Source organism: Scyliorhinus torazame, chromosome 19, assembly GCF_047496885.1.
Source record: "Scyliorhinus torazame isolate Kashiwa2021f chromosome 19, sScyTor2.1, whole genome shotgun sequence".
Taxonomy (NCBI): Eukaryota; Metazoa; Chordata; class Chondrichthyes; order Carcharhiniformes; family Scyliorhinidae; genus Scyliorhinus; species Scyliorhinus torazame.
The window spans coordinates 63,893,652-63,905,764 of NC_092725.1; the positions used below are offsets into that span (position 1 = coordinate 63,893,652).

General features: G+C 44.5%; 1 protein-coding gene across 11 annotated transcripts in view; it reads left to right on the forward strand.

The window, feature by feature from the left end:
* Positions 1-12,113, forward strand: part of LOC140396174 (ataxin-7-like protein 1) — a 317,394-nt gene that overhangs the window by 289,796 nt on the left and 15,485 nt on the right. For 9 of the 11 annotated variants that reach the window (XM_072484428.1, XM_072484430.1, XM_072484432.1 and 6 more), the window contains 5 exons: positions 2,783-2,865; positions 5,394-5,650; positions 8,681-8,873; positions 8,988-9,109; positions 10,980-11,931. In XM_072484428.1, coding sequence (XP_072340529.1) covers positions 2,783-2,865; positions 5,394-5,650; positions 8,681-8,873; positions 8,988-9,109; positions 10,980-11,931 — 1,607 coding nt within the window. The remainder of the gene's footprint in view (positions 1-2,782; positions 2,866-5,393; positions 5,651-8,680; positions 8,874-8,987; positions 9,110-10,979; positions 11,932-12,113) is intronic. The other 2 variants (XM_072484429.1, XM_072484431.1) reach the window with 1 other exon arrangement.

Consider the following 12,113-nt stretch of genomic DNA (forward strand, 5'->3'; position numbering starts at 1 on the left):
CTTCAGGACAGAGTCCCATCCAAGGTAATATGGTGCAGGCCACTTTAACCCCCACTGACCGTGGTGGCCTCTGACCACACATCTGAAGGCTATCACAAATTGCAAATTGTCAATGTTAGTAATGTGAGCATTTCGCAGCTCCCAAGTTGATTGCCACGGATAGACATGCCATGTCACAGACGGGTGATAACTGCCTAGCATCCCAATCAGACTGAGGCCTGGACACTTTGCCTGAACACTGGATGCTTCAACACTGCAGGGGTAGCAAGCAAACAATTAACCATAAAAAAGCTAGGCCGCAGCACTGGGACTATCTCCGCGATCAGAGGGTGGGTGTGTGGATCGGAGAGGGGGTGGGGGTGGAGAAATACCTGAGCCAGGTTCCAGTACTGTTCCCAGCTGGGGATGTGTACTGGCGGGGTCCCCAAGCACTACTGGCTCATTGGATGGCACCCTGAGAGATGGCAGGGAATGTAATGGTCGGGGAGGCCTGGGGATTTTAGGGTACCGGGGTGGAAGCCATAACTAGTTGTCGCTCTCCCACCCTCACTAATTCCTTACAGATATTGCGGTACAGTGCGGCACATTGGTTAGCACTGCTGCCTCACAGTGGTTAGAACTGCTGACTTACAGTGGCAGTACCCAGGTCCAACTCCAACCTCTGATGACTGTCTGTGTGGAGTTTGCATGTTCTACCCATGTCTGCGTGGATTTCCTCGGAGTACTCTAGTTTCCTCCCACAGTCCAAATATGTGCAGGTTAGGTGAATTGGCCATGATAAATTGCCCTGAGTTGGGGCTATGGGTGTAGGTGGGGAATTAGGCCTAGCTGGGTGCTCAGTGAGTCGGTGCAGACCCGATGGGCTGAATGGCCTCCTTCTGCACTGTGGGCATTCTGTGGATGATATTGTGGACCCTGCAGCAGCGGCTCTCGCAGTGGAGAATGGCAGTCCAGGCAGCCAGACACCGGAAAAGGTGGCGACAGGCACTGTAGGCGCTCATCAGTCACCCATCTGGCCAGGGAGGGACCCAAAGGGGGAGGCCGGCGATGGCTCAAGGTGTACAAGCCATGCTGTTCGTTCGAAGAGATGTCAGACCGCATGTGCTGCAGGAGACTCTGCCTCAACAAAGGGACGGAGGACGAGGAGGAGGATACCCTGGCACCACGGTGTGTGTGTTTTGTGGGTGGGGTGGGGGGGGAGACAACCATGGGGCTTGCGGTGCCACACTGACACGCCGTTGTCAGGTGTGGGGGGAGACCTGGGAGAGCTAGTGACTGCCATTTTTCCCTGTAAGCTTCAGGCTGGCCTCAATGCTCCCTCTTTCTGGTCAGTACAATTAGGGCCCTGGGGGTCACCTTGGAACAGACGGGCAGCTGGATTGAGCTCTCGAGGCCCCTGCGTCATCTGGCTCCGCCAGCTCTGGTGGCTTCCTATTTTCTGCACCGATACCCTCAGCGATGCCCCTCTGTGAACGGGCCACGTACTGCAGTGCCTCGTCAATGTGCACCTGAATCTGAGACATGTTCCTCAGCGCGGTACATGCTTTAGAGTGCCTCAGCAATGCCCACCTAAGACTGGGACATGTTCCGCAGCGCCTCAGCAAGATTCACCTGCGTGAGGGACATGTCCCCCAGCGACAGTGATATGCTGTCGAGTCCCTCACCCATGGCCATCACTGACTCAAATACCTTGGACACCACCTCTCCGAGATCATAGAATTTACAGTGCAGAAGGAGGCCATTCGGCCCATCGAGGCTGCACCAGCCCTTGGAAAGAGCACCACCCCACTTAAGCCCACACTTCCAAACTTTCCCAGTAACCCCACCTAATATTTTTGGACACTAAGGGCAATTTAACATTGTCAATCCACCTAACCTGGACATCTTTTGGACTGTGGGAGGAAATCGGAGCACACGGAGGAAACCCACGCAGACACTGGGAGAATGTGCAGACTCCGCACAGGCAGTGACCCAAGCCAGGAATCGAACCTGGGTCCCTGGCGCTGTGAAACAACCGTACTTACCACTGTACTACTGCTGTCTGGTTGGGTGGTGGAAGTAACATTCAAAATAAAATTGCATACAAACTTGAAAAGGAAAAAGTTGCATTGGTATGGGTCTGATTGGACTGCTCTTTCAAAGACCTGGCACAGGCTGTATGGCCTCGTTCTGTACTGTATAATTCTATGATATTGTAAGCTTGAAATGCATAATATTATTCTAACAAATGCAGGTGTTAGGAGATCATCTTGTATCTCAAGCCTGTTTTCCGTTCTGCATGCTCTGGTGTGCCTGCTTCATGCGTGATGGATTTGATTGTTGCTTTTCAACTGAGCTGTGCCTGGAGATCTACTCCCCTGGGCGATGTGATCCTGCCAACACGGCATGTAGCTATCTGATATGTTCACGTTAACATGGTGTTGCTGGGAAGTCAAGGAGCTATGATTTACTGAACCAGTTCTCCCAGCTACTGGTTCATGAATATACAAAAAGCAAACCACTCTTAAAAGTTGAACAAATAATATAAGCTGCTTGCAAGTTTAAAGTAAAATGCTAGACAATTGCTGAACTTGCCAAATGTATCTCAATTCAGATTTGTAGGCTCAATAAAACTTTATATTCAGCAGAATACTAATAAACTTGAACACTTTGTGTGTTTTGCTGGAGTATTATAGATTTTGGTTTATAATCCGTTTGGGCAGAAGTATTGTGGGGAAACCCTAATTTGTCTGGCTATGATCAATAGTCACTAACGGAATTCAATTTATTTTCATTTCAACAGAGAGGGAATTTGACCCCAACAGACATTGCGGTGTCATAGATCCTGAGACAAAGAAACCATGTACAAGGTCACTCACGTGCAAGGTATTCCTTATGTTCAGAATGATTGGCTGACTTACTTTTTGATATTTACATTGGAATGTTCAAAAGGAAATATATTTTACAGTTATTGAACGTGCATCTAAAAATGTATGTGTACATCAATGTTATCTCCTATACTTCAAATTCGAGTTTAAAACCATTATTTTTTTTCCAATTAAAGGACAATTTAGCATGGCCAATACTCCCTCCCTGCACATCTTTGGGTTGTATGGGGTGAGGCCCACGCAGACACGGGGAGAATGTGCAAACTCCACACGGACAGTGACCCGGGGCCGGGATCGAACCCGGGTCCTTGGTGCCATAAGGCAGCAGAGCTAACCACTGCGCCACCGTGCTGCCCTTAAAACCAGTATTTTGTTTTAAATAATTTTATTGTCATTCAATTCTATATAGTTAAGTTTCATGTCCATTATTGTGCAGTACATGTAATATTTTCCTGTCTATTTACATTTTGTCACTATCTGTCTCAGTGCTCTGTCTTCAACCCTGCCCTCTCCGATTGCCCCCCCCCCCCCCCCACACACTGTTCGCGCAGGGGGTCCCCCCCCCCTCCCTTCCACTCTTTCCCACCTCCCCTCCCTCCCCTTCTTTCCTTTGTGTTTTCCACTGTGTCTGCCTCTCAGGTGTGGGGAGGGGTCTTCCACCCCCTTCCCTCCCTTTGCGGTGTCCCCTTCATTCCCTTAGGTTTCCCCTTCTTTTCCTCCCTCCCCTTCCCCCCCTGGGTTGTGCGTTCCTGTTAGTTTCTTTCTAGTTTTTAGTTTTCTTTCTTTCTAATCATTATTGGTTTCAAACAGGTCTTGGAACAGGCTGACAAATTGCCCCCATGCTTTAAGGAAGCCTTCCTCTGACTCTCGGATGGTGTATTTGTTCATCTCCAAGTGGAGAAATTCCAATAGATCTGCCAGCTAGTCTGCAGCTGTGGGTGGTGCTGCTGATCGCCAGCCGAGCAGGATTCTCCGGCTTGCGATTTGGGAAGCGGAAGCTAGTGCATTGGCCCCCCTTCCCCATGTGTTGCTCTGATATCCCGAAGATTGCCACTGTCGGGCATGGCTCCACCCTCACCCCCAACCTTGGACATTGCCTCTGAGAAGGCTGCCCAGAACCCAACAAGCTTGGGGCAAGCCCAAAACATGTGTGTGTTGTTGGCAGGGCCTCTCTGGGACCGTTAGCATATATCCTCCACCTCCAAGAAGAACCTGTTCATTTGGGTTCTGGTCAGGTGCACTCTGTGGACCTCTTTGAACTACATGAGGCTGAGCCTTGCGCTGGAGGATGTGGAGTTGGCCCTGCTCAGTGCTTCGCTTCAGAATCACCAACACACCTCTGTCCATAATTCATCCCCCCATTTCCGTCTGTTCTCGTGTAGCAGCGTTCGAGCTCTGTCCTGTAATTGTCCATACATTTTCCCACAGTCCCCCCCCCCCTTCTTTGTTATCCGTATTCATCAGGTCCTCTAATAGTGTGGTCTCTGGGGCCCTGGGGTAGCCTACTGTCTCTGTGTGGAGAAAGTGTTTTATTTGCAGGTGTCTCATTTCTTGTCCTGGCGATAGTTCCAACTCCTCTGTCAGTTTGTTCAGTGTCCCTGGTCTGTTTCCTATGTCGAAGTCCCTGACTGTTAGCTTTCCCCTGTCCTGCCTCCATCTCTTAAAAGTGGTGTCTAGCATGGCTGGTGAGAACCTGTGGTTTCCGCAGATGGGGCCATGGGAGACATCTCGGTCAGACCGAAATGTGGCCTCATTTGGTTCCACGTTTTCAGTGTGGCAACTACCACTGGGCTGGATGTGTATTTTGTTGGGAGAGATGGGAGTGCTGCCGTGACAAGGGCCCGGAGGGTCGTCGCCTTCCGGGAGGCCTCCTCCATCCACGCCCAGTCCAAGTTGGGCTCGTGTACCCATCCCCTCACTCTCTCCGCCGTGGCTGCCCAGTGGTGGTACTGCAGGTTTGGTAATGCCAGGCCACTTCAATTTTTCTCCTTTGCAGTATTGCTTTGGGAACTCTCGGATTCTTACCTCGCCACACAAACGCCATGATTAAGCTGTCCACATTTTGGAAGAAGGCTTTGGGGATGAAGATCGGGATGGATCTGAACAGGAAGAGGAACCTCAGTAGCACGTTCATTTTGATCGTCTGCACTCTCCCTGCCAGGTTCTTTTTTGACTTCCTCCACCAGCTTGTCAGATTCCACTTGTGGATCTGCGTCCAGTCTCTGTCTATTTGGATCCCCAGGTAACGGAATCTGTTTTGGGCTAGTTTGATTGGGAGCACCTCCAGCTCTGTCCCTCCCCCGCTCTGGTTCACCGGGTGACTTAAAACCATTATTAACAAAGCAACAGCCATTTCGCATCACAAATGTTTGACGCACTTTGAAACATTTAAACTATATAGTACGGCACAATATTTACAACTGAGCTTAACCTGTAAAACTACTTCCATGATTGTAAGCATTATTTAATCCATGACTTAGTATCTGGTATGGCTTTTAATATTTTTTAATTCTGGCTCCTGCACAGACTCATTCACTTAATCATCGGAGAGCAGTGCCAGGACGAAGGAAACAATTTGACATTCTTCTTGCTGAACACAAAGCTCGCTCGAGGGAAAAGGACCCTGTAAAAGACAAGGAACACCTACAAGTGTCAAAGGAAACTCATCAAAGCCAGTCTATGCCTACACAAGAGCAGGTCACAGGGTCCTTAACTAACCCTGGTTTGGAGCCTAAAGTTACGTCGCCAGCAAAATCTAGACTGCTGAATACTGCCATTTCTAGGTGAGTTGCAATATGATTTAGCTGTTTACAATTGTCAACGCTGTTCTGAGAGCTAACCGAACCGCTCAACAAATCCATCCCATTATTGCATCTGCTATCTGTATCATTTCTATGTGCTTCTGCTTCCAATGACAAATCAAAGGAAACTGGAGTGCACATTCGCCCTACGACATGAGACTGTCCTGGAATGTGTGCACTGAACCTGTTACAGATTCAATGTCACGTAAGAATCCCAGAAAAACGAGCATGATTTTACGTGTTAGTCTAATCCGGGAAGGGGGTGGGAAATGTGTGATTTCATTGCCAGCCGGACAGAGAAAAGAAGCAAGTGGTAATTCATTATCTTGTGCTGTATCCACCACATCAATAGAAATACTTTTTTTTTGTTGAAAATGAGCAACGGATACAGTGAACTCAGCTGAAACTCTGTCCCTGTACAAAAAGAGTGGTATGAGACATTTGCAGAAGAAAATATAATTTACAGATATATGGCTGGAGAATGAAATTGCCAGCTTTGTACTGACTCCAGCTAAACACTCGTGGTTGGTTTGCCATTTAAACTCTTGAAATAAGTAACAAAATGAATATCATAATTGGAAGCCATTTTCTACAAATTATTACTATATATCAATCCTTTACAGCAGTAGCTTCAAAGAATCCCAAAGATATCTGTAATGGTTTGGTGCAGTGTATTGTTTGCACCTGAATAAAAATTATATAGATTAATTGATCCAGCACATCATAGGAAATTATCCTTAAATTTTAAAAAAAGTTTAGAGCACCAATGTGGATTCCTGGCAAGCTAAGTGAGCAGCACACCATTCACATGATTTTCTTGTCATTGTGAGCTGTATTTTGCCTTCATGCCTCTTCCTTCAGTTCATTTCTCCTGTTCATGGGGAGTAAATGATACACAGTATTCTGTCTGTTTTAAGCATGTCTGCTGGAGATTTTAAAGTAAATGCTGAGTGTTACTTTCTTTTTACTGGCTCTAGATTTTATGTAAATTGCAGGAAGACCCCCTACCTGTTGTTTCCTTTCATGTAAATTCTATTATGAAACTTATCCTCTCCATCTGCACGTAAAATGCATAACAGTATTCTCTGAAGTGTTTTACATTAAGGGCTTTCAATTAACTCAGGGTAGGTGAATTATTCTATGGGCAGTTTGGATAAAGATGTATTCTATCAAAGGGAAGCCTATTAAATGTACTGTTGTGGAGATAGTGGGGCTGCTACCACTGTTATTTTAGAAAAGTGGTTAGTTTGAGGCCTATTATGACCCAACCAAGACCCTGAAAAGGACCCCATCCTGACCGAGAACTATGAGACTTGCCCTAATGCTGTGGATTGTGAAAACTATTATGTTTCCTGTGGAAGAGTGAAAAATCTGTAACAGGAGTAGAGCTGTCTTTCGGTTTTAATAGTTAATAATAAAAAAGGTACCTGTTCCACTTCTGAGCATTTTTGCTCATATTGGGGGTCACATCTTTTGTTGCATTCTGTTGAGAAATTATCCATAATATACAAGGGAACAAAGCAGATATACTGATTCATGGAATGTGTAGTAATTCTCCTTCAAATAGAGTTTCATTTTCAACAGTGATCTGAATTGAAGAAGCATTCCTGGTGTGTAAGCTCTGCTGCATATTGCAGTTCATAAAGCTAAAATAGTGCAACCTCCTGTTTTAATTACTTACTTGGAAAAGGCCAAATCATGCTAAGACAATTCTACCCTCATGAAACTAGTTGATAGATCATCTAATCAGAGTAATCTAAAATAGATTTTATTTACTCGATTGACAAATATTCTTATTTGAGGGCTGAGCGAGTTGGTGCAGGTGAGGGGAGAAATTAATGTGAGACAGCAGAGCACAAGAGATGGGGTGATGCTGTTCTAAATGGACAGATATCTAGAAAAATTCTCGATAAATGTATTCATGGGATGAGGACGAGTGCTTAATTCGAGAAATGACAACTCCTCGGAAAGCAATCTGTCCGTCATTTAATTTTAACTATGAAGTTTTAACAAAGATGTGACTTGTGCATCATTTTGTTCACCTCCATTCCATCTCTGCGTTTTAATGTGTCTTGTTTCAAAATCTTGCAGCAATGTTAATAAAAATTGCAAATAAAGTAAAGGTGACTTTTGCCAAAGATCGAAATAAGTAATTGGGACATGTTTGTTTCTCCTGGAGTTCATGTTGAAAGGGAGCATTTTATAAAAATGCCACACTTGGGCTTCACCCACCTCCATTGCTTTGCTGGTTAAAGGATGGGGTACTGAAACCACAGCAATAAGTCAGTTCTCTAGTTCAATATTCAACTTATACCGAGTTGTCTGATTGTTGCTGCGATGGTGGTAGACGCTAAATAAATGTAAATTGTTTGAAGATCATTTAATAATGTCACATTTGCATGCCATTTTATAGCAGAATATATAGAACATAAAAGTAGAGATTAAACTTTCAACTTTAGCAAGACCATAATTGGGGTACTATGTGCGTTCTTAGGCTGCAGACTATAGAAAGAAAGTTGAAGCAATGGTGCGGCTACTGCACAGATTCACTAGGATGCTGGTTGGTATGAGGAGGTACAAATATGACGGGCACCTTAAAAGCTTGGGGCTACTCTTGTTAGAATAAAGGAAATTCTAATATGGTATGATAGAAATGTTGAAAATTATGATTGAATGGGGCAGGGTAGTTAGAAATTGACGGGAAATCTAGAATGAGGGGACTTGCTAACTTCTGGTCACGAGTCGGTGATTAAGATAGTGACCATGTGAACATTCAAGAATAGCCTAGATAGGTTGGTAAGAAAAGTGGAAAAAAGGGATATGGAAATAAAGTGGGCCTGTGGAATTAAGATTACTGTCCATGTGGAGAATAAATATCACTATGACTGATCTGTTTCTGTGTAATTCTGTGTTCCTTTCATTTTCTGGTGTCTGACCCCACATCAAAAAATCAGTAATTAAGATCTGAAATACAGTCTCAAATTAATTGAATACTTGTCCTTTTGCTTTCAGCAGGGTTTCATCTACCAGCAGCATAAATAATATGGGTACTGCATCTAACAGTGCAACAGTATTGGAGCTACCATTGCCCATAATTGGAGATTTAACAAGCCGAATATCCAGTGACGAAGGAGAAATGGATTGTGCAGAGGAATCTGAAAAACTGGACTGTCATTATTCTGGGCACCACCCGAGGCCACTAGGCGTATGTTGTGCATTTTACCTCAGCAGCTCATTATTTATTTTCAACACTTGCGATTCATGTTTTTTTCATCTCAAAATATGTGGTTTAAAATAATTGCTTTGCATTGTTTTGTAGTATTGCACTTTTGGGAGTCGCTTGATGGGCAGAGGTTTCTATGTCTTTGACAGACGATGGGACCGTTTTCGACTGGCACTTAATTCAATGGTAGAAAAGCACCTAAATTCACAGATGTGGAAGTGAGTCTGATATTCACCCTAGTGTTCATGAGGTTAACGTGAGAACAGTTTTGAAAATGAAGGCTATATTTCAGCCCCTGATAAACACCTAATGAGCGTGTTGTTGACAAATACTGTACTAGAACCTGATCTTTATGTTGCAAACATGAATGCTGGAGGTATAGGGTGTGCTTTCACCTCAACCTGGCTGCAAGTGTTCATTTTTCTAATGTACTGTATGGATGGCTGAATAACCTAGTAGTAACAAAGCTGGTTCCTGTTCTAAAGGAAATTTGGATTCAAGTCACTGGATCAGTTATCTGTGGAACTGAAATGGGCCTTATTAATTCTCAGTCAAACCATTGGTTGGGGAACTTCAGTCTCAGTGAAAGCAGAATATCCTTTTGTCCATTGTGTGCTGTGTATTGTCTTCCTGCTACTGGATTGTGGCATTGCAGCCAGACAGTTTCATATACTGGACCACAACACGCATCTGGTTGATGGCAACTCAAAGCGGCTGAGAAAAGAGCCACATGGCTCATCTTAATGCCGTAGGACTGAGTTACAAGTATAAATTGCAGAAGCTAGCATTCTGTTTGAAAGGGAGTGACTGAGGTAACCTAGGATAAAAAGACATTGGTTCAAACTAGACTTAAAAAGAAAATGTAGGACTAATGTCAGGAAATTCTTCACACAACAATGACTAATATGTGAAATGGAAATCTTGGAAGGTTAGTGGAGGAAAAAGCCTTGAAATCAATTAAGAAATTGGATGCTGTGACGGGAACCGTAGGGTATTAGCATGATTCCGAGTGAATGAACTAAGTTGGTCCAAAGACTTCTCGCATCCGTATCTTACCTTGTGAGACAAAGAGGTGAGATGCTTTTTATGGGAGGAAGAAGGGGGGAATAGATTGGAAGGAGGAGTGAGATGAAGGAATAGTAACTACATGAGAATTCAGAGAGTTGAGGTATATCTTGACTGAATATATATAATACTCTTCCTGATCGTTACACACAATTACATTAAGGTTTGCAGTTTGCAGTAGTGACTAGAACTGTACAAATTATTCCAGTTCAAATGTTTACTTTTCTCTCTGATCTTTAATTCCTTTGCTGTCAATGCTACACCTGCACTACTTCCATCAGAAGAGCAGCCAAAGTGGATCTGTGGATTCATCTTCAACTCCGTTAGCAAACACATTCCCATTGAGCTCCTGGTAGAATGTGGCTATCAGGGCTGGGCTCATAAATTCTGACATGAGACTTTCACTTTTTCCCTGGGTCTTTTAATCCAACAGAGAAAAGGAAAAGTAATAGGGTGCTGACGGGCAAAGAGGGTTGGCAACCTTAATCGGATGTAAATCTGTCCCAATTAGTGCAGGACAAACACTTAAAAGACCAATTGAGCAGCCTACAGCAAGTAATCTGGGTGTTAATCCTCAACTCCTTGCAAACAATCTTGCACAGTGTTTGATTGACCCATCTTTGAGGAGTGCTCTTCCACTGAGGCACATCAAGGTGTCTTCAATTGGGCTCAGACAGGTAGCCCCTGGAAAATTGTATCGACCTTCAGATTTTGTTGCCCTGTGGGGGAATGGTGGGGTCGGGGGTGGTGGAGAGATATCCTACGTTTGTTATTTATTGCAGAATTATGAACATGACTTTGATTTTTTAAAAACATCCTGATTTTGCAACATATTACAAACCCAGAAAATCTTCCCTTCCCCATAAGTGCTTAAATAAATGACCATAGAAACAAATTAAATTAAAATTTGATTTCTCTGCTTTTGATGTCAGAATTGTTGGTTTATGGTTAGAAATGCAGATATCACAAGCGGAATATTAAATGTAAAACTTCTGTTTTTCTCTCCTTTGCAAACAATTTTAGGAAAATTCCTCCTGCCGCGGACAGCCCTATGCCATCTCCTGCAGCACCTGTCACCACAGCTACAGCTTTCTCAGCATCAATGCTACAGCCTTTGAACAGCCCTTCTGCAGTTTATCTTCCTTCAAGCTCACCAATCACTCCGTCTTGTATAATGACAGCCCCGGTGTTGTCGTCGGCAGGATTTGTGACCACAGTGGACAGCAATTCCATCATGTCATACACTGCTGCCTTTCCGCAGGCAGCAACTGCATTTAATTTAATGGACTCTGGGTTCAAGGCCCCGTCGTTAATATCACCGGTACCTATTGTCGTACCTTCCCCATCACTCAGTAAACCGCCGAAAACGAAAACCAGCAGATCCTCCAAAGTTAAGGACCTATCTACCCGCAGCGACAAGGGCTCATGTAATAAGAGGAAGAAACCAGCGGCACCACCTCCTGCCTCCTCTCCATTTTCACCGTCGTTACAGACCTCATCTTCGATTTCATCATTTTCAGGGTCGCACAAAAGGAACTGTGTGCTGAACCCCGCCACCACATTGAACTCATTTCCTGCAACATCTTCCTTCAGCGCAATGTCTGTGCACAATACGAACAATGGAACCAACGCACTCAGTGCCAAAATAGACCCCTCAGGACGGACTCCTTTGCCTGGCAGCTTGGCAGACTCAATTAAACACATGAGCATGGTGGTGAGCAGTATTGACCCCACTCTCTCTGTTTCTTCCCTGGTGCACCACCCAGGGGACCATGCACTAGCAGCACACAATGCTATGTCTTCGCTGCCCCTTCCTTTTGACAAGCCAGAAGGGAAAAAGCGTAAAAACGCAAGTTCCAGCAGTAAATCCAGTAAAATAACCAAAATGCCTGGTATGAACAGTGTTCACAAACGAAGTGCTGCCAACATTATGTCTTCAGTCTCAGAACCTTCAAACAATTCTGTCTCTCGCCAGGTAAGGATTCTGATTTCAGTATCGTTCTTTCAGAAACTTGCTCTAATCTGGAACTTTTAAAGGTTTTGCCTTTTTGCACTACTTTGCTTCAATAAAAACTACATTTGATCTCAATGCCGTTTGTGCAATCTTGTGTGCAAATTGACTGCTGTGTTTCTTGTATTGCAACAGTGTTGGTGCTA